At 40.4% G+C, this 26,458-nt stretch overlaps 9 protein-coding genes across 9 annotated transcripts; 2 read left to right on the top strand and 7 right to left on the bottom strand.

The window, feature by feature from the left end:
• Positions 1 to 281: 281 nt before the first annotated feature.
• SS1G_12532 (hypothetical protein) lies at positions 282 to 3,537 on the top strand (the record flags this gene model as incomplete). Its single annotated transcript, XM_001586495.1, has 2 exons — positions 282 to 1,363; positions 1,416 to 3,537. 2 exons carry the CDS (start codon positions 282 to 284, stop codon positions 3,535 to 3,537), a joined length of 3,204 nt encoding a protein of 1,067 aa, XP_001586545.1.
• A 987-nt stretch (positions 3,538 to 4,524) lies between these two features.
• Positions 4,525 to 6,344, bottom strand: SS1G_12531 (predicted protein; the record flags this gene model as incomplete). Its single annotated transcript, XM_001586494.1, has 8 exons — positions 4,525 to 4,564; positions 4,620 to 4,704; positions 4,753 to 4,837; positions 5,147 to 5,227; positions 5,639 to 5,695; positions 5,821 to 5,860; positions 6,079 to 6,111; positions 6,337 to 6,344. The coding sequence occupies 8 exons, from the start codon at positions 6,342 to 6,344 to the stop codon at positions 4,525 to 4,527; spliced, it is 429 nt and encodes a 142-aa protein (XP_001586544.1).
• Positions 6,345 to 6,856: 512 nt separating this feature from the next.
• SS1G_12530 (predicted protein) lies at positions 6,857 to 7,327 on the bottom strand (the record flags this gene model as incomplete). The annotated part of the gene is made up of 1 exon (XM_001586493.1): positions 6,857 to 7,327. One exon carries the CDS (start codon positions 7,325 to 7,327, stop codon positions 6,857 to 6,859), a length of 471 nt encoding a protein of 156 aa, XP_001586543.1.
• Positions 7,328 to 8,068: 741 nt separating this feature from the next.
• Positions 8,069 to 9,511, top strand: SS1G_12529 (hypothetical protein; the record flags this gene model as incomplete). Its single annotated transcript, XM_001586492.1, has 1 exon — positions 8,069 to 9,511. The coding sequence occupies one exon, from the start codon at positions 8,069 to 8,071 to the stop codon at positions 9,509 to 9,511; it is 1,443 nt and encodes a 480-aa protein (XP_001586542.1).
• A 210-nt stretch (positions 9,512 to 9,721) lies between these two features.
• SS1G_12528 (hypothetical protein) lies at positions 9,722 to 12,220 on the bottom strand (the record flags this gene model as incomplete). The annotated part of the gene is made up of 1 exon (XM_001586491.1): positions 9,722 to 12,220. One exon carries the CDS (start codon positions 12,218 to 12,220, stop codon positions 9,722 to 9,724), a length of 2,499 nt encoding a protein of 832 aa, XP_001586541.1.
• A 783-nt stretch (positions 12,221 to 13,003) lies between these two features.
• On the bottom strand, positions 13,004 to 15,285 carry SS1G_12527 (hypothetical protein; the record flags this gene model as incomplete). Its single annotated transcript, XM_001586490.1, has 6 exons — positions 13,004 to 13,219; positions 13,269 to 13,356; positions 13,408 to 13,870; positions 13,920 to 14,267; positions 14,323 to 14,404; positions 14,455 to 15,285. 6 exons carry the CDS (start codon positions 15,283 to 15,285, stop codon positions 13,004 to 13,006), a joined length of 2,028 nt encoding a protein of 675 aa, XP_001586540.1.
• Positions 15,286 to 17,604: 2,319 nt separating this feature from the next.
• On the bottom strand, positions 17,605 to 18,841 carry SS1G_12526 (hypothetical protein; the record flags this gene model as incomplete). Its single annotated transcript, XM_001586489.1, has 3 exons — positions 17,605 to 18,287; positions 18,491 to 18,624; positions 18,798 to 18,841. 3 exons carry the CDS (start codon positions 18,839 to 18,841, stop codon positions 17,605 to 17,607), a joined length of 861 nt encoding a protein of 286 aa, XP_001586539.1.
• Positions 18,842 to 20,676: 1,835 nt separating this feature from the next.
• On the bottom strand, positions 20,677 to 21,225 carry SS1G_12525 (predicted protein; the record flags this gene model as incomplete). Its single annotated transcript, XM_001586488.1, has 3 exons — positions 20,677 to 20,787; positions 20,848 to 20,900; positions 21,117 to 21,225. The coding sequence occupies 3 exons, from the start codon at positions 21,223 to 21,225 to the stop codon at positions 20,677 to 20,679; spliced, it is 273 nt and encodes a 90-aa protein (XP_001586538.1).
• Positions 21,226 to 24,097: 2,872 nt separating this feature from the next.
• On the bottom strand, positions 24,098 to 24,303 carry SS1G_12524 (predicted protein; the record flags this gene model as incomplete). Its single annotated transcript, XM_001586487.1, has 2 exons — positions 24,098 to 24,177; positions 24,216 to 24,303. The coding sequence occupies 2 exons, from the start codon at positions 24,301 to 24,303 to the stop codon at positions 24,098 to 24,100; spliced, it is 168 nt and encodes a 55-aa protein (XP_001586537.1).
• Between the last annotated feature and the right edge of the window lie 2,155 nt (positions 24,304 to 26,458).

Raw genomic sequence — 26,458 nt, 5'->3', positions numbered from 1 at the left:
GCGGTTTCATACTCTCTGTCACAGCCACAGATTGATCATTTTTTGCGCATCGACGTCATCCCGACCCGACCGAATATCCGACTTCTAACCTCTCGACCCATTGCGATTGAAGGATACTTGAATACATGGTAAACTCACTGACTGCTCGGTAGTCGGGGTTCACAAAGTAATGAGAAGTGGTGGTGATTAACGCGAATTAGGCATTCAACGATCGATGTACTGTGGTTCTGTGAGACATTGTACAGCAAACGGAAAGATCTCACAAGCGTGGCACAGATATGATGTCTTCGAACCAACCACACGCGAATTTCCAGGCGCAGAATGCCTCCGATTACCAAAATGCGAATCAATCCCATCAAAGTTTGGCACAAAGTACCCCGCCACTTGAGCTATCTGGAACGCTCAACCTCAGTGACTTCGAATTTCCTTATGGATTTGGAGAGAGTACAGTAACACCAGGGGAGGCGAAGTTGAATAATACTTCAGATCCATTTAATGTCACGACTTCCACCGAACATCGAGATTCCATATCATCTATACATTCGATCCATCGAAAGGGCTATGGTAGCATATCTGGACCGGCGGCGCGACATGGTAGCTTGAGTGGAGGATCAGAAGAAGCAAGTCCCACAAGCAATCGAATAACGGGAGTTTCTCGCCAAGGCGATACAACTTTCGGTGATGATCTCAAAATGAATACGGGAGGCGCACAAGATGGTAGTGAAGAGAAAAGGAAGGACAGAATCGATTCAGCACCTGCATGGACAGAGCTTAAAACAAAGGCAGGAAAGGAGCGAAAGCGATTGCCACTGGCTTGTACCGCATGTCGAAGGAAAAAGATCCGTTGCTCGGGAGAAAAGCCCGCGTGCGTAAATTGCACAAGATCGAAAATCCCTTGTGTGTATAAGGTTACAACAAAAAAGGCAGCTCCGCGGACAGACTATATGGGAATGCTTGACAAGAGACTAAAACGAATGGAGTCGCGCATTACAAATATTGTGCCAAAGGAAGAGCAAAGCGGAACCCCTGCAGTCGTAAGAGCTAATGTTAAACCTCCAATTCCTGGAACGTTACCATCCAAAACTACTGCTGGGAAAAAGCGCCCCGCGGAAGAAGCATTTGGAGCCGAATTAGATGCATGGTCAAAGTCTGCCTCGAAGCCTTTAAAGGAAAATGGAAAACTGGGTTCGAAATCCAAATCGCTGCTAGCACAGGAGGAAGCAGAAAGCAGACTGCTAAAAGAAGGCGCAGAAAAGTTGCCTTCACGGGAGCTTCAAGAGCACCTGGCTGAGGTTTTCTTCGAGAAGGTTTATGGTCAGACGTATCATTTATTGCACAAGCCAAGCTTTATGATGAAATTAAAGTCAGTATTGACCCAAATAATCCCGATTTCTATTACTACCGAAACTTATTAGTTCCGAGACACTTCCTCCTGTCCTGGTATTAGCTGTTTGTGCCTGCGCTGCTCGGTTTTCCGATCACGTTGAACTGACTAATGGACAACCTTTCTTGAAAGGGGAAGAATGGGCATCGGAAGCTCGTGATATTGTTTTGAAACGATATGATTGGCCGAATATCACAATTTTGACATGTTTGTTAATTCTTGGCTTCCATGAGTTTGGCACTTGTCACGGTGGTAGGAGTTGGTCTCTGGCAGGGCAGGCCATCCGTATGGCATATGCTTTGCAACTACATCAAGACCTCGATTACGACCCTCACAAGCCAAAGGTTGACGAGAGCGGCAATCTGGTGAAATTAAGCTTTGTTGACAGGGAAATCCGACGGCGAACCATGTGGGCATGCTTTCTTATGGACCGTTTTGAATCTTCAGGCACTGGTAGGCCAACCTTTATCAAAGAAGAGACTCTTGAGATACAACTACCCGTGAAAGAGCAAATGTTTCTGCTCGACATCCCAGGACCAACGGAAAGTCTTCGTGGGGAGATTGCACGTCCCAGCACGCCTAGTGGTCCACAGCAATCTGATCCCAAACAAAACTTGGGAGTAGCGGCATACGTGATTCGATCAATTGCATTGTATTCTAATGTTATCACGTACTTCAAACAAGGCGCTAGCGACAAAGATCCATATCCCATGTGGCAACCAGAATCGAAATATTTTAGTCTCATCAAACAATTGAAAGACTTTGAAGAAGCTATGCCACACGATATGGTGTATAATAGCGAGAATATTCGTGCACATGAATCTGAAGGGCTAGTAAATCAGTTCATATTTCTCTACATCGTCATTCAACAAACCACTCTGTTCCTGAATGACTTTGCGACACATTTGGAACCTGGTGGACCTCTCTCTAACGCCCCTAAAGAATTTGTTGCCAGAATGCGCACAAACGCAATGGAAGCAGCTGGTCGCATCGCTCAACTTATAAATGATGGAAAATCTCATCCCATTACTGCCCCTTTTATTGGTTATTGTGCCTTCTCAGCCAGTATCACTCTAGTATTTGGAGCTTTTTCGGGAAATCCCGCCTTGGAAGAGTCTTGTAAGCGAAATCTTACAATTACTCTGAAATATTTAGGAATGATGAAGAAGTATTGGGGCATGTTTCATTGGATGTCCGAAACTCTCAGAAAACATTATCAAATGTGTGCTGATAGACATACTGCTGGATCGAATGGGACTTCAAGTTCAACATTTCCCCAGTATGGCGATTGGTTTGATCAATTTCCACATGGTGTATCACAGTCTGACTTTGAAGATCCTGCTGCCGCTATCAAAAAGGAGAAAGGGGATGATGCTGTTCTTGAACAAAAATCCGACTTGAAGACTGTAGCAAATTACGTCAAAGATCTCCCTTCTCCGGGTCCAAAACAACAACCAAATTCAAAACTAGCAAGGCAAAAGCCCAAAAGAAACCAATCTTCATCACAACCTTCCCAAACCCCACAGATGGATCCAATACAAGTGATGGCTCCCAATATGCAAGGTGCACATATGGGAATGCAAGTGTCTACCCCTTCATCCTCACACCCTCAAATTTCACCTCAGCAAGCAGCTCAAACTACTTATAATCAAAATGTCATGTCACCTACACAATTTTTGAGTCATCACGAACTGCTCATGCCGACACAGCAGTCGCATAATATGGTCCAACAACAACTCGATAGACAGCCAGGGTTTGATGGTTTCGCGGGCATGGATCATTCGGCTATGAATAACAATGGTATGCGTGGCAATATGAACGTCAACGGCATGAACGGCAGCATGAGTGTTAGTAGCAAACCAGGCCCGAGTCACAATGGAGATGGATCGTTGATGAACTGGCCTGATTTTGGCATTGGCGGAATGGGAAATGTATACGATATGATGAACATTGAAAATGGGGTTTCTAATGCATGGTATTCCCCGTTTAATATGGATCCTCCTGACATGGTCATGGATGTGGGAATGAATGCTGATGATGCGTTTGGGAGTAATGCGTATGGGAGAGATTTCGAAATGAGAACTGATGAACAGAGTATGATAGGAATGGGTATGGGTGGTATAAGTGGGAGTGGAGGTATGGGTGGGCATTGACTGGATATATGAGATTATCAGTTGTGCTTGAGAGATGTGGGTAGGATGGAAGAACAGTACATAGTGTTACGTTGAGAGTTGGGTTAAATTGGGTCGGTACAGTGGATTCCGTTTTGTATAGATGTGTATTGGTATGGGAACAAAAAATGAATTGGGCGGTTGGTTGATTTTCAAGGTCGAAGGGTATTCTCTTGGTGGTTAGTTGGGGCAAATGAATGGTTATGGTTTTAGTCGAAAAAGAAAAATGGTATCCTTACAAGTTGCAGGGAAAGGGAGTTAAAGGAATGAAACAGACGGGCATTTTTGACTTCGAAGATCTATTGGTATGGTTTGTTTGCTTCTAAGGGGAGCAAGGTGTTGGATGAAGTTGCGTTGTAGATATTAATCAGACGACACCACCAGGTCAGGATGAGATAGGGATGAGATAGGGATGAGATAGGGATGGGGATGAAGATGAGGTTTTAGAATAAATGAAATCTAATGAAATATTTGTTAATGATACATTTTAAGCTTATCTTTATTATATTGATGATATTGGGCGGTTAGCTAGCTGGTGGGTTTGATTGTTGAGATTGTGAGGTGAGGTGAGGTGATGTTGATTTTATAGCAGATATATTTATAGTAAGATCTTAGATATATATAACTTTTGTTGTGAAAAGTAAATAGCTACCTAGGTATCTATAGATAGATCTTCCAATCAAGAAAGCAGTTAGTTATACAAGATGCAAGGCTTGGTGGGCTGAAGTGTAATGGATATCTTAGTTAGGGCAGGGTAGTAGTGGAGTTAAAGTGAATTTATGTATGATGTATACTATTTTTTAGTGCTGGATTGAAGGTAAGATTAATGAAGTTTATTGTAATGAGGTTTATGATAAATATTAGAACTTGGGCTTTTTGTTTTTTTTGGGGGGGGGGGGGGGGGGTGGAGGGGGGTATATTTGATAATATTTATAAAACTCAATAAATACATCTCATCTTTCAAATCCCCTATCTCTGTTCCCGGACAGGTATATTAAATATTATAAGCCTATACTATAGAGTCGGTTAGCGAGAAAGTGGAAAGGAGGGGGAGGAGAACTTACCAATCTAGTATAGTAACACTTGTGATGGTATTACACGAGTAGGTACATCTGAATCTGAGAGAACAGGTGAAGCAAGTGAGCTTAGCTAGGAAATCTATTAGCGAAGAAGAGAGGAGAAGGGGAAAGGACTTACCTCTATAGTATAGTATATACGGATACTTCTCTATTCTAAGGACTGTGGATACAGAATACACGGAGCGTGAGGAGATGAAATTGAACTACCTGTATCTCGAATTAGCTAAAGCAGGGAAAAGGAGATAGGTTACCTGTATAATGCAATGTATATATAAATATAAACCTATATTGACGGCTATGAATACCATAATGTACGGGAGTGCGGAGAAAAGAAAATAAAGCTCATCTATATTTCGAATTAGCCAAGAGGAGAATGATGGAGAACTTACCTGCAATAGAAGAACTTAATGCTTTGCTTGATATTTACATTATCTGAATAGGAGGGAGAAAAAAAGAAGAAGAAAATTACTGTCTAAAACCGATTAGCAAAAGGGGTGTGAGGAAGAACTTACCTGTATATTTAAGAAAGTTCTGATTAGAACTACACTACTGTATTCTCGGAAGCTAACGGACAAATTTTTGTAAGAATGTATCTTTAGAACTAGTTAGCTGAAAGTGGAAGATGAGGAAAAAGGACTTACCTAAATATTTATTTCGGCTTTGATTTATCTCAATGCATGTAAAATCGGGTTGAAAGGAGGCGAAATATATGGATAGATCTATAAAGCAGTTTATATTAAAGGGTGGGGAATTGACTTACCTGATTATATTTGATGTCTATTTTGTATGACGATTATCGGCAATCGATCTTACGATTAAAATTGCCGGAAAATAAAATGTTTTGGTGTACATACGTCTGAACTCAATTAGCAAAATGGAAGGAGAGGAATGACTTACCTATCTTACTCTCTTGTTTTATTATAAAAACACAGCGGAATTAGATGATTGGAAATATGATAATAGTTCCTAATACGATTAGCGAATAGAGGAAGGGAATGACGTACCTGGATTTTCATCTCTTGTGATAAAATTATAGAAAGAATGACGATAATAAGTCTTACCTGTGTACTCGATTAGCAAAAGGGAGGGGGGGATGACTTACTCGATTCCTATCTTCTGAAAACCAAAAATAAAACTAAAATATACCTACACTTAATTAACAAAAAGGAGGAGGGGGATGACTTACCTGATTCCTATGTTCTGACAACAAAAAAATCGAAATATACCTACAGACAGTTAGCGAAAGGGATAGTGGGATGACTTACCTGAATCTATCTCCTAATAGTAAATACATAAACATAAAAATGAAAATACCTATACTCAATTAGCAAAAGAAAGAGAGTGAGGAGTAACTTATCTGATTCTATCTCCTAACGAAAGAAAAAAAAAAAACTAAAATTAAATCTACACAGAATTAGTAAAAAGGAAAAGAAGGATGACTTACCTGAGTCTATCTCCTAGCAACAAAAAAATATAACTATACACAATTAGCGAAAGAGAGGAGGATTGACTCACCCTAATCTATCTCCGAATAACAAATAAATAAAAATAAATATAATAATATTACCTACACACAATTAGCGAAAGAGGGGGTGAGTGACTTACCTGAATAATTCTTTCAAAAAAGATGAAAATAAAAAATAAAATAAAAAAATATATCTATACACAATTAGCGAACGCGAGGGGGGAAGGAATAACTTACCAAGACATCTGATTAAGAAAAAAATTAATAAAAACTATAAAAAAAATTAATAAAAAAACGAAAAAGGAACGGGGAATAAAAACTTACAAACTTATAAAAATATATTTATCTTTTTTGAAAAATAATTATTTTAATTAATTTTTGATTTTCTTTCCTTGTTTTCTTTCGAGTAAGTTTCTCTATTTCTGTTTTTCTAATCTTCTTTTCAATCTGATGTGATGATACGAAAAGAGCGAGTGAGCGACTGTAAAGAAAAATAAGAAAAAAAAAGGAAATAAGAAAAAGGAAAAGAAATAATAAAAACCAAAAGACATAACCCCAAAAACTTAACCTTAATCCTAATCCTATCATGTCATATCGAATCATAAAATCTTACCATATCATGATCATGATCATAAAAATGAATGTCGTAAGTGACCCAAAACTCATCTAAAAACAAAAGAAAAAGAAAAACAAAAGAAAATTAGCAGATAAACCCCAGGAATGGAAACTCACCTCATTGATATCTCTATCACTCCCTCTATCCCCCAATTCTATAAAGTCCACATCTGAAAAACAAAGCTGCTACTACACCTCCTACAACTACATACCAAGATGGTGAGGCTCTGTTACGGGGTGGTTTGATGTTGAAGTTTGTGAAGGATGTGTAGGTGTTGGGGTTTAGGAGTGGTTGTGCTTCCGAATCTGGTTGTGGTTCTGATCCTTGTCCTGCTTCCGATTCTGATTCTGATTCTGATTCCGATTCTTCTTCTTCTTCTGCTTCAAATTCCGTCTGTGTACCCCTAGATTCCCGAATCAATCCAGACGTCTGCGTTGAGCAAGAAGTATGAGATTCCGAGGTAGATTTTGGGCGGAAGCAAAAAGGGAGTGAAACGGAGCGGGCTTTGGCTTTCGAGCCTGATTTCGAGTCCGATGTCGATTTCGAGTTTGAGTCCGAGTTGAAAGTGGAACTGCTACCTGGAAGACGAAGTTCGAGGATATGGAGGGGCATTTCTTTTCTTCTTTGATTGGGGGTTACTTGCGGATCAGGTGTTGTAGATGGTGTAGGTGCGTGAGGTGATTAATGATCGTTGGTCGTGATTCTTATCGAGGGGAATTGGTGTCTAGTGGTGTAGAGACCCGATTGCCACTTATTTACTATCTGTTGGGGGGAAACGGAGAGAAAAGAAGAACAGAGATGGGGATATGTAATGTTAAATACACATTTTCTTGTTTCGAACAAGGGGATCTCGATTCTTTGATTTTATTGTTCGTGGTTTCTTCTCTGAAGGGAAATGAAACAATGTGATTATTTTATTCAAAGAAAGTGTCCTTAAACAGAGCTTCATTATATTCCTCACAGAGAACTCTCGAATGTATAAAGAAATGCCGAAACAATGCTCACTGAAACAATTCTCACTTAAACAATGCTCACCAAAATAATGCTCACTCTATTAAAATTCTCCTTGTCCAGAACAGAGACAATCAACAAAGGAAAATAAAACACAAAGATCAAAGAAAATAAGTATACTTACTTCTAGAATATATTCAAAACAATACCATTATGAACATACAAAGAGATCCTCAATTCCAGAAAGTGACAGGAGATTCAAGAGACCGAAACAATCTAGTTCTTGCCATCCAGTTTGAATATTTAGTTTGAACATCCAACCAAAAGTACAAAGTACCTATTCAAACCACCAAGATTCCAAGTAGTCTACCAGAAACCACAACTACAACAGCAACAGCAACCATGCAAAAATTACTGGAACCACTCCTCCGCCAACCGCGCACTACCGTCGCCGGAAAAATCAACATCCCCTCCCCAAGCGACAAACTCACCGAGTTCACCCGCACACCCCTCGATCTCCTCACGCAGCTCCTAGCGCTCCCTCCAAACACACTCCCCAACGACGCCTGGCTACACGAGCAAGAAAAGCTCCTTACAAACTTTCCCCCCTGTCTTCTGCACCCCAAATCCAGCGGCCTAATCTCCCGCGTCGCCGCCTCTATATCCTCCTTCCGATTAGGCGAAACCAAGACAATCTTATGTCCCGCGCATAAAGCACTAAATCCCTATCTAATCCGCAAGATATTTCTCGAGCTAACCGCCGAAAGCACGACGCGAATGCAGCGATTAGTTTCCGACGGAGCGTTTGAAGAATTACCCGTCAATGTGCGGGAATTTGTCGTTCGCATGCAAAGATTGAATAGTATCTGGATGCAACCTGATTTTTATCGTCAGGCATATCAAGTATCGCCTTCGGAACCGCGCTACCAACGCGTGGCTTCGGGCTGTGAGGCTTGTATTCTTGCGACGATTGGTGGAAATCGAGATATTGTTCGTGATTTGTGGGCGTCGATTTTGGGACGTAGAAAGAAGAATAGAGAGATGAAGGGTTGGATTGATGTAGTACGAGCATGGGGAAAATGGCATGAAAATTTCGAAGCCCTGAAACTTGAATCGACGGGTTTAGGAAGAGAAATTTGTAAATGTAGGAAACATCTTCAGGCACTTAGAAGGGCTGCCACAAGAGAACAATTACAGGGAACGGAAAATCCTATGGGCAGAAATAGCGAGGCCCAAACACTTCTTGGACACGATCATTCTGTAGGAGATGGAGATGTAGATGTAGAGAATGAAATTGTGGACTTTTATGCCAATATGATTTCGAGAACATCTCTCGCAAATAGATCAGCTCACCCGGCAGGAGAGGTTCATGCTGCCTTTTGCGACACCGTGACTTACAGCGGTGGATTTTTCCACAACGTTTCAAGGCCTGTAGAAGGGAAAAGTGCATCAGTCTATTCCCGCGACGCAGTCAACGCTTCACGAATTCCTCAAGATAGAGCCGAAGGGCGAGCTAACACGTATCGGCATCTCTTTGGAAGTGAAGACAATTCAGCCGCCGAATCAGACGAAGATGCTAAACTTCAATTCACGGATCCATTTGCAGATCCACCAGCGACCAATCACCATGCTTACCGTGGAAGCTACTATGAAAATCCACGAGCATGTCCCTCGCCCCCTTCTCCTCGTACTACGAGTCATGAGAACAAACCCAAAGAAAAACACGCACCACGTCATCGAAGACCAGATCCTCTAGTAAACCCTTTTTCACGAAGCTCACATGTTGCTCACTCTGAGGTTGAGGACAGTGATCGGGGAACTCGATGTAGTGATTTCATGAAATAGAGTGGATGAGAAGTAGTTTTGGGGATGGAAGAAGAGAGGAGCTGGTCTCCTCTCAAGATGTAGAATTTTCTTTGTTAGTACTTTACAATATAAACGTATTTCCTTATGTACCCAGTCTAAGACCTTATTCAAGTGATAATGCCCCGTCCTAAACCATGCTTTTCCCTATGTCCCCCGTAGTCGTGAAATCGCAAAAATGGCAATCCTAAACTATTCTTTCTCTTCATAAAGCTTTAATAACGCTGGTCTAAATGCCGCTATCTTCGAAAAATCAGATATCTTAACTTTCATGTAATCAAATGCGACAATGGCAACTTGATCTGTAACTTCACTATCCATTACTGGTATCTTTTGATACCTTTGGGAGAAATGGGTGAGTAAAATACGTCTTGCTCCCATACCCTTTCCAATATTCATTGCTTCTGAGGTGGTTGAATGTTTCTTGGCAATAGCGTCACCTTGAAGTTCGTCATCGAATGTAGCCTCGTGAATCAACAATGTTGCACCCTGGCCAATTCTAACAAAGTCTTGTGAAGGTCGACAATCACCTGAATAAGCAACCTTGAATCCGTTTGGAAAGTTGAATGCAACTGCCAAAGCGCCATGACAATGGCTCACCTGACAAGCTTGAATAGATGAAAGACCGAATGCTTCGGTTTGTGCTGCCGTGAATTCTTCATAGAGATTGTTGACTGCTGGAGTCATCTCAATAAGCTCAAGTCTCTCAAATCCATAATGCTCGACTTCTGAGTATTCCGTCAACCAATGAATCATACCGTGATCCGATGCTATAGCAAGTTTATTGTTTCTCGTTGCTTCATTCTTAGATGTCTCATCATGCCATGCTTTAATAACTGAAGCAGTGCCGAGATGATGATCAGCGTGAAGATGACTGATCCAAATTGCTTTGAGATTGGAAAGTACACCTGGTAAATCTTTGCCAAAGACTCTTTTCATTTGACCAAGCGTATTCTCACCAGCGTCAAATAAGTAATTGCCATATTCAGGAATACGGAGTAAAGTAGCTGAAACATTTCGATATTTCGAAGGCAAAGCCGAACCAGTTCCGAGAGTAATAACTTCTGCATCTTTACATGGTATGTCTTTTTGAACTTCATCAAGCTTTGCTTGATACTCTGGGCTCATGATCTCTTTTCGAGCTTCATTTGCCAGAGCAAGGACTTCAGGATCTGCTTCCTTTACCACCTGTTGAGTATCAAGATAAGGAATGCACTTGTCATCTTGAATCTCAAATTTTGGTTCAAGCAGCATTGTTTTCCCTAATTTTGCCCTTAAATATGGTACGGGCTGAGATGGTGGCTCGGATGCATTGCTGAATGAAGGAATTGGGAAACGTTCTGAATCGAGAAGATGCAAACGAATGGCCTGGGCTGCGGCCGAGCTAAAAGTAAGATAATTTGGAGAATTATCTTGCGAAGAGACGATATGTGTGAATTTCTTGTACTCTTCCATGAACTTTTGTATACTGGGGTCTGCTAAAACACCACGTCCCAAAATCCAAATCACTAATTCAACACCGGCCATGACTTCTTCTGATTTCCACTCTTCACGAGCGAGTAGTCCTTTAATGTAAGAGACATCAGGTACTTCCAGAATGGCAACACCGCTACCTTCTTTACTTTCTCCCAAGACTTGTTCTGGAGTGACAATGGTACCATCAGTCGCAATCACACTTTTCCCTGACACCAAAGTTCGATAATCAGCACCTCGCTTGACATTCAATCGCTCGGCTTCCTTGGCATTAAACTTTCCACGCTGAGGATAGTTCTTGATAATGTATGAGACTGAACTGGTGGAAGGTTTAGTCTGAGGTAAAGATTCCACGAGTGCTCCTGGCCAAGGTTTTCGTGTAAGGACTTCAATATCGGGAACTTCCTGAGCTCCTCCGGGTTTCGGTCCTTGATATCTCTGTATCTTACCGTCTGAATCCCTAATGAAAATGGCAGCAGGCATTCTAACATCCTTGAGTTTCATAGAATGAAGAGTATCCAATTTCCAATCTGAATCGAACATAGAAGATACGACAGACTTTCGTATTTGATGTTTATTATCCTCTTCATCTTGAAGTTCTTGGGCTTCCTTAAGTATAAGATCCTGGCTTTTTTCAGCCAGAGAACCGTCCGGAGAATCATCTGAAAATTCATCATGGCTTCTTTTCCCACTACGTTTCGCACTTTTTTCCGACTTAACTGCCATAGCCCAAACCTTGATATTATCATCACTCCACGTAGGACTCCAATTCGTTCTCTGCTCTCTATCCGGGCGATACTCATTTGTGTATAATGGCATCCCATTCCTGAACACAAATCTTCTAGCCGTCGCAAGTAGATGTGTCAGATTCTCCCCCCCATGGATGTTTAGAAAAGCCTTCTCTGGTTTTGCGGCAAGCGCTCCTTTCTTCTGCATTTTCGCGTTCTCATGTTGAAATTGTGCCTCTCTCGAAGTGCTGGTCGCATCTGCCAAGGTAAGAATCATGCCCAACATTCCTCCAGTCGAAGCCCAATCCACTTTTCCAGTCATGAAAACCTCTGCGACCTTCATCAACCCAATTTTGCACTGCACACATGCTCTTTGAGTTCCCTCCGCAATATTCCCAATCAGATATCTTTTATTATCGAAGTGCAAAAGCAATGTGGTCCCAGGCGTATCCACCGTGGGTGTTGTGAGGAATTGGATATAACTGCGCATTTTGACTAGTTCTCCTGGTCGATGTTGTCTCGCCCTTCTGTCGTTCGATGATTTCCTGTATTTTACGCTGTGATACACATTCCCCTGGTTTTCTCTGAGAATAAGAAATCGCTTTCTATTCCCAAATTCCGTATTCTGGGAAGATGGTGTCGGAGAGACTAGTAATTTATTCTTATTTTCCAGAATATATTGAGTAGGTAAAGGAGACAATCTTGCTGGATGTGGAGGAAAAGTATAACTCTCTTTCCTTGGGAAAGCTCTTATCGCTATGCGAAGTGACTTTCTGAGATTCTGAAATCTAAAATTGAGCTTCAGTCTTGCAATTGATGAGAGTTTCTGCATTAAGGCCGAAGAAAATGTTCAGTTCATATTTTCTTGTCGCCGTCTCACAAAATGTTAATTATCGATAACTCGACATGGTTTGGAAAATTCTACGGTAGCCGAAACGACGTCATATGGCATCCAATATCAAAACTCAAAGGGTCAATTACTAACACCCGAGGACGAGGCAATTGTTTAAATGAAAACCTTTCTAAACCCAACGAGGCTCTTAAAATTATGATAAGTTGATTGTGTTAACTTTCGCCGGAAATCCTTCCTGTGTCTATTTCCTCGAAGTAATCAAGACGCCCAGAGTATTTCCGGAAGCAGAATATTTATGTAAAATAATACAAAAGTCATTACCACTGCGATCTGCTGCTAAAACTAAACAAGTAGTGCAGAGTAATAAGATATCCATCCCATGTCCCATGCCATTTACGCCGTCATAGTTTCATGAATCGCTCAGTGATGCCTCTGTGGTGCCACATATGTTCCGCTCTGTCTTTGTAACCTGATTTTTGTTGCTTCCGTACCATCGTCTGCCGTTGCAGCTTCCTTAAACCATGGATGTTGAAGGGCCTGCTTGGCTGTGATGCGTTCGTTTGGATCATAGACAAATATCTTTTTCAGTAAATCTAGGAAATTTTTGCTAAACCTCGATTGATCCTTAATAATTTCCTTTGATTTGTTAGTCAAGTTCGCTACAGAGAATATTGAGAATACTTACATGCAAGGGTTTCATAGCCTTTACAAATCGCCGGGACGCCCTTGTGGTATCAGCATTTGGGTATTCAAGTTTTAAGCGCTTGAAATATCTGAGAAATGGCATCAGTATATATTCCAAGGAAGGTTCCTAGGGTCCTTACTTTTGGGCTGGGTTCCCCCCATTTCGTTTTGCCATACTGTTGACTTGCTGAATGAGATGGCTATCTAGTCTCTTATCGCATACTGCTTCCATCATGGCCAAATGCTCCAGATTGTCGTGTGTTTGAAAAAGGGCATCCCCTGTGAAGAACTCGACAAGTATACATCCAATACTCCAGATATCGCAGGGGAAAGACCAACCAAGCCCAAGAATAATCTCCGGAGCTCGATAATGACGTGTAGATACAACAGATGAGTGATATTCATCCTGAAATGTTGCGGAACCAAAATCAATGAGTCGAATTTCTGTATCCAGAAGGACCTTCCTTTGTGCCGCTTGCCGGCTAACCGTGGTTGATGAAGAAGGGATCTTGCGGCTGTAGGTAAAAGCTTGATATGCACTATTGCATAACAAGATGTTCTCGGGTTTGAGATCTGTGTGAATTAAGTTTAAGTCGTGTAGAACTGATTTGATATTAGCTAGCGAGTCGAGTTGATGGATCAAGATACCTACAAGCAACACTTGTGAATAACTGCCGTGCAAAGCTTTGAATTTGGGAATTAGGGAATGGTACAAAGGAATTGCCCTTTAAGAAATCGAAAACACTCTGTCCTAGTAGATCCATGACTATACATATGTGCCCTCTGTAATCGAAGCAATCCCGTAGATGTATACATCTATTTCGGTTCTCGTGATCATTTGCTTTGAGTGTTGATAGGACTCGTAATTCAATCTTCGAAGCATCTCGGTATTTCTGCACGGATCGAATGATCTTGATGGCAACAAGTTTGTCATTATGAAGATCTTTAGCTTGTACGACTTTTCCAAAAGTTCCCTGGCCGAGTAGTTTCTGGACCGAGTCTGTTTTTGCATGTTAGTTTGTGGCAGGCTAATGGATTGTCCCACCGCAACTTACATTGTGTGGTCAAGTTCGTTTCTGGAACAACAATGTAATGTCCATCTTCATCATCGACTTTGGTATTCTTGGTATAAGAGTTCTTCGTCTATGTTAGCTTTCGATCACAACTGTGGAACCATCGAGACTTACATCTGTAACAGGTCTTACTGGAACATCGCGAGATTTTATGGGTGGTTTAGGGGGCGGTATGTAATTGCTAAATGCGTCCCCATTGACTTCTAGTTCTTTCCGCTTGGCTTCATTGGCAATTTGCAACCTAGTGTTTGTTCTTTTTCTTTTCTGCCCTATGATTTCAGCGGCCTCGTAACCATTTTGCCCATTGGATGAGTGTGAGCCAAGGGAAGTAGCTGCGGTCGTATGAATTGCTGATGTTGTGCGATCGGTTGATATGGTGGAACCAGATTCTGATTTGTATAGTGGACTCGGATCGATCGAGGGATCGAGTTGGTATACGGGATCATATGCATCATTGCGTTTTCTCTTCTTCGCCGCATGTCGACTATTCACTGCCACTGCGGAATTATTCGCTTGAAGATGCGAAGAAATGTCCAAGGATGGTTCTGGTGATTCAGAACTATCAATTACGATTACCTCTTTAGGTAAACCATTCTCGTAGAACTTATCCCAATCTGGTTGTCTCTCCTTTGATCTCTGTCTCTTGTGTGGGGGAGGCACATGCGACGAGGAGGAAACCATGACTGCGGGCTTTCTTGGAGAGTTTGTAGATGTAGATTTCGTCTTTGCCGGATGTGAGGGAAGTTGATGTGTCTTTGGAGGAGCTACACTCGAAGATGTGCTATTACTCGACGAGTGAGTCGGAATGGTGTACGAGGCGCCCAAACGACTACTGCCGTTCAACAGACTATTGCTCGCTCGATATGGATTGTTTGACTGATAATTCTGATGATGGGAGTATCCGTAATTAGGATGATGGGGAGGTAAAGTCGATGGAGTCGACATGGCACAATTGCAAGGAGTGATCGTTTCGACCCTAAGGTGGGCTTAGACTTATCACGTCCCGATTTATTGAAGTATTCGAAGTATTAGTGTGAATTCTCGAGATCAAAGACGATGGACCATCGAGTCTCAAGCAGTAGAGTATGGTTTGGATGCCGTAATGGGGAATAATTGCGCGATGATGAAGAAGGAGTCGACAGTTGACGTTGGAAGTGGATGGGGATGAGGTCAAAGGTAATTCTTTCTAATCTTTCCGACCGTATCGCGCTGAGTTAGAAATGTTCAAATACGCGACATTTCTCGACAGAAAGTTGATTATATTGACTTATTAGGTAGATTCGAGGTGTTGAATTTCCAAATACGAGAAGATATTGTTTGAATATCTTTTAATAAAGTTGTTGCTGGGAGAGAATTAGGAATAAGAATCTCTTCTGTTTTTTCCAAACTTGATGGTGCTGGGGTTTCTTGAGGGTCGTCCAAGGTCGCTTATGACTGACTAGTGAGATGGAGGTAGAGTAGATTTTGGTAGATTTAGTAGATTTATTAGTAGATTTTAGAGTTGATCATTGTGAATTCTTTGGTTTGTTTCCACTATCACATCACTAGGTAGGTTGGTCGGTACTGTAAGACTTGCAACTTAATTTGACGGATTTTAGGATAAAAGCTGCCGACCGTGTAGGGTGATTCGAACTTGTATAACTTGTATCTCAATTCTTAAATAAATGGAGAGATACATAGATAAACAATGCTCAGGGTCTTTTCCCTCTTCTTTTCATCCTCTTCCTTTACCACGCAAAAATATCATATATTGAATTATCCAATGAATTATTATTATTATGACTACTATCCAATGAACTGATCAAAGGAAAATGTCTGTTTACGGATATCCTCCCAGACAGATAGATAAACAGGTGATTATTTTTATCATTCACTCTGTTTGATATCCAATAGGTATCTCCACGCTCCAAAGTTGGTTGATGACAACAACCTTCAAAGAGTAGCCAGTCTATTTCAACTTCCCCTCATAGTGATTCCTCGACTCGAAAGCTTTTATTCCAAGAGACTTATACGACCAAGGGAAGATGAGAAGCTCTTATTCGCCATTTCCCCTGTATACACATCTGGTATCATGTATGGACAGGATAGCTGCCATATATGCTAGGTACGTACTTCCTGCAAGCCTTTCTACATGCCACGAATAGTCTTACCCATCTTACCCTCTTACCACCTTACCCCGAGCATACTCATCACATCAGTCACATCACATTCGAATACTTCAAAAAGAGTCGGTGGCCCTCCTCACATTCATCCAAAAGTCTTTCCATTCATTCAAGTTGGCCAATCCTTTATCGGTGTAACCAACCCTGTTTTTCTTACATTGATGAGTTGCAATTGATGGATGGAGGGATGCATGCATGGTCAATCATCCATCAATAGATGAATAAAAGTCCTGTCATCATGCTTCACAAAGAAAACAACCCATTGCCCAGGACTCAACCCAAGAAACCAACTGTAACAGTTTTAGTATACCTACAAAATTAATCAAGTCCTCAAGATCAAATAAGTCCGTAAACCTTTAGTAGAAGTTGTTTGAAAGCAGTGTTTCTTACTCTTTGATATTTTCCTAACAATTACTAGGTATCTACTCTAGATATGGTTTCCATGTGTTATAATGTGGCACAAAATCCCTCTTACTCCAATTCTGCAAGTTGCCAATAAAATTTCATCCTTATTGTTCTTCATTCACCCGATTGATAAATAACCCCTCAATGGTCTTTATCTCAAGTGGCGATTTTAGTAGGCGAGGTATGGAGGGATAATCATTGCAACGTTAGTGTAGATTCATTTTCCGTGATGTGTACTGTACGCAAGGAGAAAAAGCTACTGTATTCATATACGTTTCGTACGAGAGTCTAGACAGTTCCAGGTAAGAACCACTGCAATACATTTATAGAATCCGTGCTCATCGCGCACGAATGTGATCGCCCAACAAGGGGGTGGTCCCGTGGATTTTAGGTTCGTGATCACGTGGCAAGGGTCACGTCATGAAGGGGGTGAGAAGCGAAAAATGAAACAGCCGCGGCTGAGATCCTCTATATGTATATGGCATTTCTATTCCTTTGTAAAAGTAGCCATGAACGCCATGGTCTATGCTTTAATCAATATTCTGGAAGTCGGTCTTTTGGTTGGGCACAAATAGAACTCGAGCCGCATGTTGGACATTTGGGAGATAGTGGTTGATAAAGCTGAATCATGCCTATGGAAATATGACCGTCGAGTCCTCCATGTTATGTATGTACCGGGTATAATTTATAGAATCCTTCATATTCCTCTGTTGAAAACCACCTTTCCATCTTCTCCACCTTTGCCCCAGAACTCCTCCTCTAACTTTGATGCATCTACGCTTTGGCGTTGAGGGAAGGCTGCTAGAGCTAAAGGTAAAGCGAATAGACTAGTGCCAAGAATGAGACCCAAGTTGATTGGCAATGTGAGTCTAGGGTTTCTTATGAGAAACTGCTTCTTTTGTAACCTCACCAAAATTAAAGCTGGAATAACCATAATTGGAGAGCTGTTCAATACTCGACTTATAGCCGTTTCCGAGACTGCAATAGTGGCTGCTTTTTTGCTCTTGCCTAACGAAGCAACCTCGGATTCAGATTTGCCCTCTGCTGCAAGTTTAGCCTTATCCGATTCTGATAGAACCGGGTAGACATCAATGCCCTTTCTGATTTCTTCCCCTCGCATCAAGAAAACATTCAATGCTCCAGCACTTGCAACAGCGGCGAATGGTACTAATCTTCCAAGGATCATCTTCGTGCCTGGGCTTACTTTCTTTAATCTTGGAACGAGGGCATTGAGACCAAGTGCAACCGAGCATGAAGCTCCAACTGCGAGAAAGTATGATTGTGCAATTTTTGAGGTCGAAAGAGGAGTAGATTTATTGGCATTGGCATTATTGATAGCCACATTAAGGGATTGATTCGTAATTTGCCATAACAGTGTTCCTGTCGTCTGCCAAGTGTCAACAACATAATATTATTGTTGAATTTTTGAGAAAGACTTACTCCCAATCCTGGTGTAAGCATTCCTGCTGTGACTACCAAGTTTGATAAAACGAAACATGACATTCGAAAGGGGAGGAAAACTGGTGTTCCAGTATCTAATAACATGAGCTTTCCATCCAGTATTCTCGCAGATTCTCACATACCCGGATGTAATGTTGAATCGACTATCTTTTTCGCATTCCATAATTCCGGAGTCATCTCTTGGATCTTCCCCTGTTTATAACTCGAGATAAGACTCTTCGCATGCTCCAATCCGGCACTATTGACTAACAATGTTCTATTCCACGGTCAGTATAAGATGTTGCATACTCCACGATGGCTCGAGAAAGTGTTTGCGAAAGAAAGTGTGAGCACCTTTTTGGTGAAAACACACAATAAATTCCTCCTCACCTAGGGTCTGAAATGGCCGCAGAGTGCATTACCCGTCCCCAGTATGTGCTGAGATCATACTGAGAAGCAGGTAATTCTCGATTGCCTGGGAGAGAGGCAGACATCGTTTCGGTCCTTGAGTAACGGTATTGTCTTGGGGAAGGTGGAATTGAGGGTTGATATAAGACCTCACGACAAACAATGTCGAGGGCAAAATGGATTCGGATCCGAATAATCAATAGTAACCCACTTGCAGATTCATAAAGCCATGGAATCGGTGGACTGTGTCTTTTGAGCTGTCTTTGCGGGAACCTCACATTATTTATTTTTGGTGCTCTGACTCCGATTTCGCTTCACACGTTTATTGTTTATCAAGATTTCATCTCAAAGAGTCGAAGATAAGGTTAAACAAAGCATATCGATTGCTTCATGTTAAAACGATAAATTATAAACTCCTATGATAATAAAGTATATCTAGTCGAGTAACCTGGGTTCGTTTTTTGGATTATTCATCTTGTTTCTATTTTATCGCATCGACAATTGAAAGGCTAACGGACCTATTTTTGCATTCTCAAGAAGTCTTGATGCAAATTTCAATGGCTTCATTGGTACCATTTCTGGACGAAAATTACCTAGGCCTAAGGTCTGACACCACGATGATGGCATTCAAAACATTTCGATCCGACTTAGCTAGATAACTAAACGGCTAGATACGGGGAATCTTGTCAAAAGCGAGGAGAAATTTCAGGAATACGAGTACATGAATGGCAACGATGCACAAGTGAAGCTATATCATGCCGAAGCACAGTTGCATGATACAGCGCGTTGTGCTGCGATGCGAATCTCGATATACTGGTACGATAATGCACTGGGCTGCCTACAGGTCCAGGTCATTATTATAGACCTCCGTACATCAATCGCCACGTTCAATATGCATTTTGTGTAGCTACCAAGGGCTGATCAACGCAGATGTCGACAAGTTAGTGAAGTGATGCATCCATCGCGAAAGAAACGGAATTCAGGTGCAACTGTCCTTTCACGTCTTATCAAGACTTGGCACTTTTTAGAAGTATGGTGTACAGAGTAGTTCCTAAGATGCATTTTCCGTCTAGTCTTCACGTCATTCCCAAATGTCTAGGGATGTATTTTGGGCATATAAAGTATGATTTTTCAGCAAAATCTATAAAAGTCCGACATCTGCATTATTTACCCGGTTTTAGCCAATTTCACAACTTCCCATCGTGAACGCGATATGTCAATGATTTACTATTCTGTGTACTGCTGTACAACTTGATCTCATGTTGTAACCACATGGCTAACTGAATAACCACAACGTTCAGCATTCTCCGGCGGCCAGCACACAAGTTTCACCAGTGATCTAGAATTACATTACCCTTTATTCTACCACAAAATTTTATAAGACTGTCGTACTTCGGACACTACCAAGCTCAACTCAGCGATTCATCTCCGTTCCAATAATTCCGGCCAACTTTCAGATATGCAACAAAATGCAAAATCACCAGCACTTGTACAAACAAACGCCACGAAATGTCAAAGAGAGCCTGTCGATATTAAATCCCGACCATTTGTACCCTTTTGGGAACACTTAGAAATCTTTTAGAAAAAAAAAGAATATATAGTTCGTCTTTCTTTTGCCCATCGGCCAGAATCATCCGTGGTACCAAGACCTAGGCTCTTTCGCGGGAAATAAAGACATCATTTATTTGAGATATACCTTGACTTTTCCGAGGTATCTAGATTACCATCGGAGTATGAGTATATGGCGATCTGTCTAAGTGACTGCTTTATCCACAACCCTACCTTTAATGCTCCGTCCGATACTACTCTCTTGGCGGTATGTATACTACAAGTGTTATATCCTATGCCGATGGCCAAATAAGCTAGAATCTTACTTCGACATATCGCCGAATAATATACTTTCCTTGTATATCAATGAAAATTACGCAATTATTGGAAAAGATGCATTTATTCCATTCTTCGAGTGCTTGTCGCTCTCAAGCGAGAAGTAATCAGCACAAACCACGCGCACGACTGTTTCGGTGTTATGAATCTATCCGATGAGTTACTATTGTACTTGAAAAAACCACATGGAGAAGCCTTCCAGACTTACAAATGTCTCTGACATTCGCTCCGGTGAAAGCATTCCTGCAGCTCCGAGTAGACCTCCAAGATGAAACCAATATTCCAGGTTCAAGCAGAAATCCTTGCTTTGAGATGGCACTCATTTATGATCTGAAGGCAGACAACTGAGTCCTTTCCAGCAAATCGCCATAAAAACATCTTATTTCGATCTACTAGGATCAATTTCATGTATACTCACCCCTTTGATTAAGGCGGTATTTGCGTATGCCTCTCGACATCAGCGCCTAGATGTCATACCTTGGTGGTTATCCTTCAGGATTCCATATTTGTCGTACAATATCTCATACTCTCTCAAGGTGGTCAGAGGAGAATTCAATAGGAAAAATTGAAAAGTCTTGTTGCACATCTGAGTTTGACAGAAGTACTTTTTGAGAGGTTCAATTTTTCCCCAAACATATTCTATGTGTCAAGTAGCTGGATAGCTGCAGAGACAAATTTCTTATTTCCTGCCTGAATTTGAGCTTCTTGAATGCTTTTCACAAGGAGTTAGTCTACTTTCAATTTCAAATAGTCGACTTAAGCCTATACCTAGGTTGCCAAGAGAATTGTTTGAATATCTGGGTGGACAAAAAGTACTTTTCAAGGCGTAAGTTTTTGCTCCAGGGTTTTGTATGCTGAATAGGTGGATGACCTTGCAGACTACTCAGGTATATATATGCATTATAATCGAGTGTGAGCTTCTTTTTACCTAGATTTCGAGGACTTATTAATCAATGTTTCTATCTTGGTCGGCTGCACCCAAAAGTTTTGTTGCACATCTAGGAATCATGGAAAGTACTTTCCAACTGACCCCGATTTTAATGGATTTTGTTTTTATAACAGTATCGTATAGAGAGACAAGCTATATGTATTCTGTAAGAACACGAGCCGTCGACATCGTTCCTGCTGTGATATATTGGATTTTAGGTCGTTAGATGAATACAAAAGTTTTGTTGCATGTCTGATAATGATAAAAAGATCTATGGTCTTGAAAAGTACTTCCAGTTGCCCTTGATTTTGATCAATTTTCCCCTTAAGTTTTCACTGTAGAATTGGACGCAGAGACAGATTACTAGTCTCATGGCGGGATTTGAGCTTCTCACGTGGACTCTCCCTGGAGATCTTCAATTTAAGATAGTAAGGAAATAATATTCAGAATCTTTTGTTGCGTATCTATAAAAGCTTTTTGTCTTGGAATACTTTTGAAGTGCTTAGGAAAATCGATAATTGATCAAGTATATTTTTATTGTAGAAATGACTTTAGAGGAGATCTATATATATCCTGGCGAAATATGAACTCCTTATACGATCCGTAATAGAAGATATTTGATTTCGAGTTAGCTAGATAGCGATTGGAAAGTTTTGTTGCATATCTACAAAAAACCTTTTGTCTTGGAAAGTACTTTTGAAATGCTTAGGAACTCGCCTCTATTTTTTCTAATTGCTGTCTAGGCCACAGGGACAGGGGCTTCGTCTCCTAGCTTAATATGAGCGTATCACCTATATTCTACATCAGTGAAATCGTAGTTGAAACACGATGCACTGGACTCACATCAGACTTGTTGCATATCTGAAGAAGTGATTTTTGATCACATCCTTTTTCGCGGTGGGGATTTCCCACAGTCTACGGCACAAGACTATGACACAGCTAAGTAGCTCTTGCCTGCGCTGTTCTCATCAGGTCTAGGAGTTGAAGCTCTTATGCTCATTTCTTGACAGGATAGACTCAGGAAATCTACTGGAGCTACTAGGTATTTTGCGACACTACGGAGGAGTTTCGCTGCACGTCTCAAACAGTACTTTCTAGCTGCTCTGGATTTGTGACGGATTCTGGTGATTGATCATCCGCAGCGCTCACGTCGGGATTTACTTCGTTCTCTAACTGTCGGTGTTTTCATGTGCATTTAGTGTGTCGAAACTTTTATCTGATGATATATACGGCAAAGATTAGTTTGCATGTCTGCTCAGCTCTTCTCTTTGAGCTTCTCAGCCGTATTGATATTCTTAGAAATATATCAATCGTATGTTTACTATTCACACTTACTTGGTATATATAGGTAGAACATCAAGCACGTGGCTCTTCTAATTTTTTTTGTTGCATGTCTGAGGTTAATGCCTATAGGCAATAAGAAAGACTTTGGTGGTAGGATGGAGCGTCAAAACCTTTATATTATCTGTCACTGGCTAGAGGTACTATTACACATCTCATTTCCAGCCTGTTGGAGGATCACACAGATAATTTTTCTAATACTTTGCTGCATATCCAACCAAAGGTTAAAAGAAATGATGTTAGAAAATGATGAAAGAGAGCTTTTAGAGAAGAGTGCTAGAAAGTACTTCTTGACTGCAGCATATTATGTTAGTACCCTCCCCCAAAGAGAATAAAATTTGTTGCATATCTCATCCGAATATCATATGTAAAGTCTCTTGCTCTCGAAGTCCTCAAAAGTACTTTCGAGAACATTTTATTTTCTACATATGCAACAAAGCTTTTTGAAAAATGAGTGAATATAGAAAACTCGAAGTTTTGATATTCAGCGCTACTTCCCGCACAGGATGCAATTTGATACACATACTAAATACAGTGACCTATAAACTACTGTTAATGGAACTACGGCAAATCTAAGTAGCTAGTATCCAGGCCTAGGTAAGATGGGTGCAATTATCTCCAATTAGGCAATAGCAAGGAGGATGAAACCTTCTCTCTGTATATTTTTGTGTAGTCTATTTTGGATACGTAAACTGTATCAGCTTTAGCAGCTGCGCAAACCCACGGAAGGTGCAAGACGTGGATTGTTTAACCAATGCAAGCTACAATCAATTGACAATTCGGATACATAGTAGCAAAAAGTTCAACATTTTAAGTCACAACTCCTATTGATCGATAGTTGCAAGGTATGTTTCATTATTTTTTAACTAAAATAAACACACTTTATACTTCTTCTCGGAGCATTCAATCTCTCAAAGCCATCGAAGTCCCTATCCTCGTCCATAGGATAACACTCCCGGCCCAAGTGTTTCACAAGTCTTGGAGCCAATTTGAATAACCTTTACAGCCAAATGCCCTCCTCCCCCCTCTATTTGAATCTCGTGAAAGGGTTTGTTGCACGTCTGGAAATTCCGGAAACTGAGTTACGGATTCAGAAAGCAGTATAGAACGGTCCTGGAAACTATCAAAGATAAAATGCTACTACTACTACTATCTAAAAATACTGCCCGCTAAGTTATGAGTACGCGCCCTAAAACTGAGATGGTCTTAAAAAGTTTTTTACAGCCTCAATATCTTTTGTTGAAGTATGTGTTGGCGGAGTAGTGTTGGCTGGAAATATAACATACATATATCTAAGATAAATTGACCTCGAATAATGTAGTGAATCTTGACCTTGATGTCAAGGTTCTGGTTCGCGGGGCAGTCGAAACGACTTGAGGGTTTTCTAGCCCACATCATTATATAAAGACGCCAATAACTAAACCCCTTCAATCAAGACATTCGAAGACGGTAAGGACCTTTTGGTTTAGGGATTCAGCGAGGCTACTAGAAAATCTTTTACTCCATTCATATATTTGCGTAAAATGCCCGGAGGTCCTTTGTGAGAGTGGGTTAGTTGGTTGGGACGAAACTTGGGTGATGGGGTAGTATATCTAGAGTGCCAGTAATAATGCATTGAAGGATAATGATGAAGATATTTTGGGATTTGAAGTTTTGTTTCTATCTTTCCTGTTTTTCCGATATTCCCTTTTGAGGAGATGACGTTGGAAAGATGAACATATCCATTCACAGCAGAGTGACTACAGGTATAGAAATACTAGCACTTGGCGCCTCATCAGACAGTTATTGAAGGCATGAGTATGAGCTGCTAATAACTAGAAGTTGGACTTGCCAATGTCCTATTTCTTGGGAAGTGTAAGGAGGCGAGATAAGAGATATTTTATACCCTTTAGATGTTTTGTAAAGGAAAAGAGAAAGATGTCCAAATATAGTAAACCGGGGGTATTAAATCGCATGATCTATATTACTGTACTTCCAGCCCAGCGTATAGTAAATACGGAACTAGAGCCTTGAAAACCAATATATAAACACGCATCCAGACTATCAATTTTCTTCTCGGACAAATGCATGATTTTGTCTACACGTACATACAAAGCTGAATAGACCGGCAGGAAAAGGTATCCCAAAAGTCCCTTGTGTATATATACTCATGTTAGGAGTATATTAATAGGAGTAATTATAGGGGTGTGCGTATATATAGGAGGAGAACAAGAATTGATGAGTCTAACAAGTGACAACGATGACATAGAAGAGCTAATCATCTTTAATAAAACGCAATGACAACATAAAGAAATCTTCTTCTATAGAAGTGGACATTGTGTTATTGACACGACAATACCACAATCCCAACAAGTAACCCGACATTAAAAACCCTACTCCAATACCCTAATATCCTCATATTTCAACACAACAACAATAAGATCAAATATTACAACAAATCATAATCCTTCAACCAGCTCACTGTCACGATTCACCATTAGGATTGATGGTGTTACGATGGTAGCAAACTGATTAATTAGGAGAGCTTAGGCCTTGTGCAAACACGATCAGATTTCATCGAATTAGTATGTGATCTTGGTCACCTGAAGATCGTATATGCACGCACCATCAGAAATCACGTGATAAAGAGCCCTAGGAGCTTCGTGCTCAACTTAGTTATCAATTAGTTTACCTACATTCTATTTGATCTAGTAACGAATTCACTTTCAAGTGAATACCAGTGATAAAGCCTTAACCTATAACTACCAACCGACGAACCTTAGGCAGCCGCTGCCTTTAGTACAGTATCGTTACACTCACTCCCGCCAAACATTTTATATTTCAATTATTTAATCAGCTAGCTGTAGTTTATATTATATATTATTCTTCTATTTGATTTTTATATATTTAAATATTTATTCTACTAAAATAAAAATCCAAATATAATTTCCCAAATTTCCCAAATTTTAATTTTCTTGAAATACTTTTACCTTTTAAAAATATATAAATAAATTTTAATTATATTGAATCAAATTCATTAATTAATATTATAATTATATAACAGAGCTGAGGGGATAAGGGAGAGAGATTGTTGAAGAGATTTATAAAGAGCTAATTTTAAATTAGAAATATAATTAAATGTGACCAAAAGGGTGTTTATAGACCAGCAATTGTATTTAACTTAGAATCTACAGGTGAAGAGCACCTGTAGATGGGGATAGCTACTCTATATATACACAAATGAATGGCCTAGCCGCAATGGCTAGGCAAAAAGAAGTCATATTTATTCCTCCAATGATCTTACTTTACCGATAACCATTGATACCGAGTACTTGTCCGGATCTGATCCTCAGGTCACCTAAATCGCATACTAATCTCGAGTAATCGTATCATGTGTGGACATGGTTAATGTACCTGAGGTTTCTTATATAATAAAGGTGGGAGGAAAGCAGGGATTTCCGTCACATTAAATAATAATAATAATAATAATAATAATAATAATAATAATAATAATAATAATAATAATAATAATAATAATAATAATAAAAGTTTTAAATATATTTATTTAAAA

Source organism: Sclerotinia sclerotiorum, genomic scaffold (genome assembly GCF_000146945.2).
Source record: "Sclerotinia sclerotiorum 1980 UF-70 scaffold_21 genomic scaffold, whole genome shotgun sequence".
NCBI classification, from domain to species: Eukaryota; Fungi; Ascomycota; class Leotiomycetes; order Helotiales; family Sclerotiniaceae; genus Sclerotinia; species Sclerotinia sclerotiorum.
The sequence above is the reverse complement of the archived record's forward strand: the minus strand, read 5'-3'. Positions and strand labels throughout refer to the sequence as shown.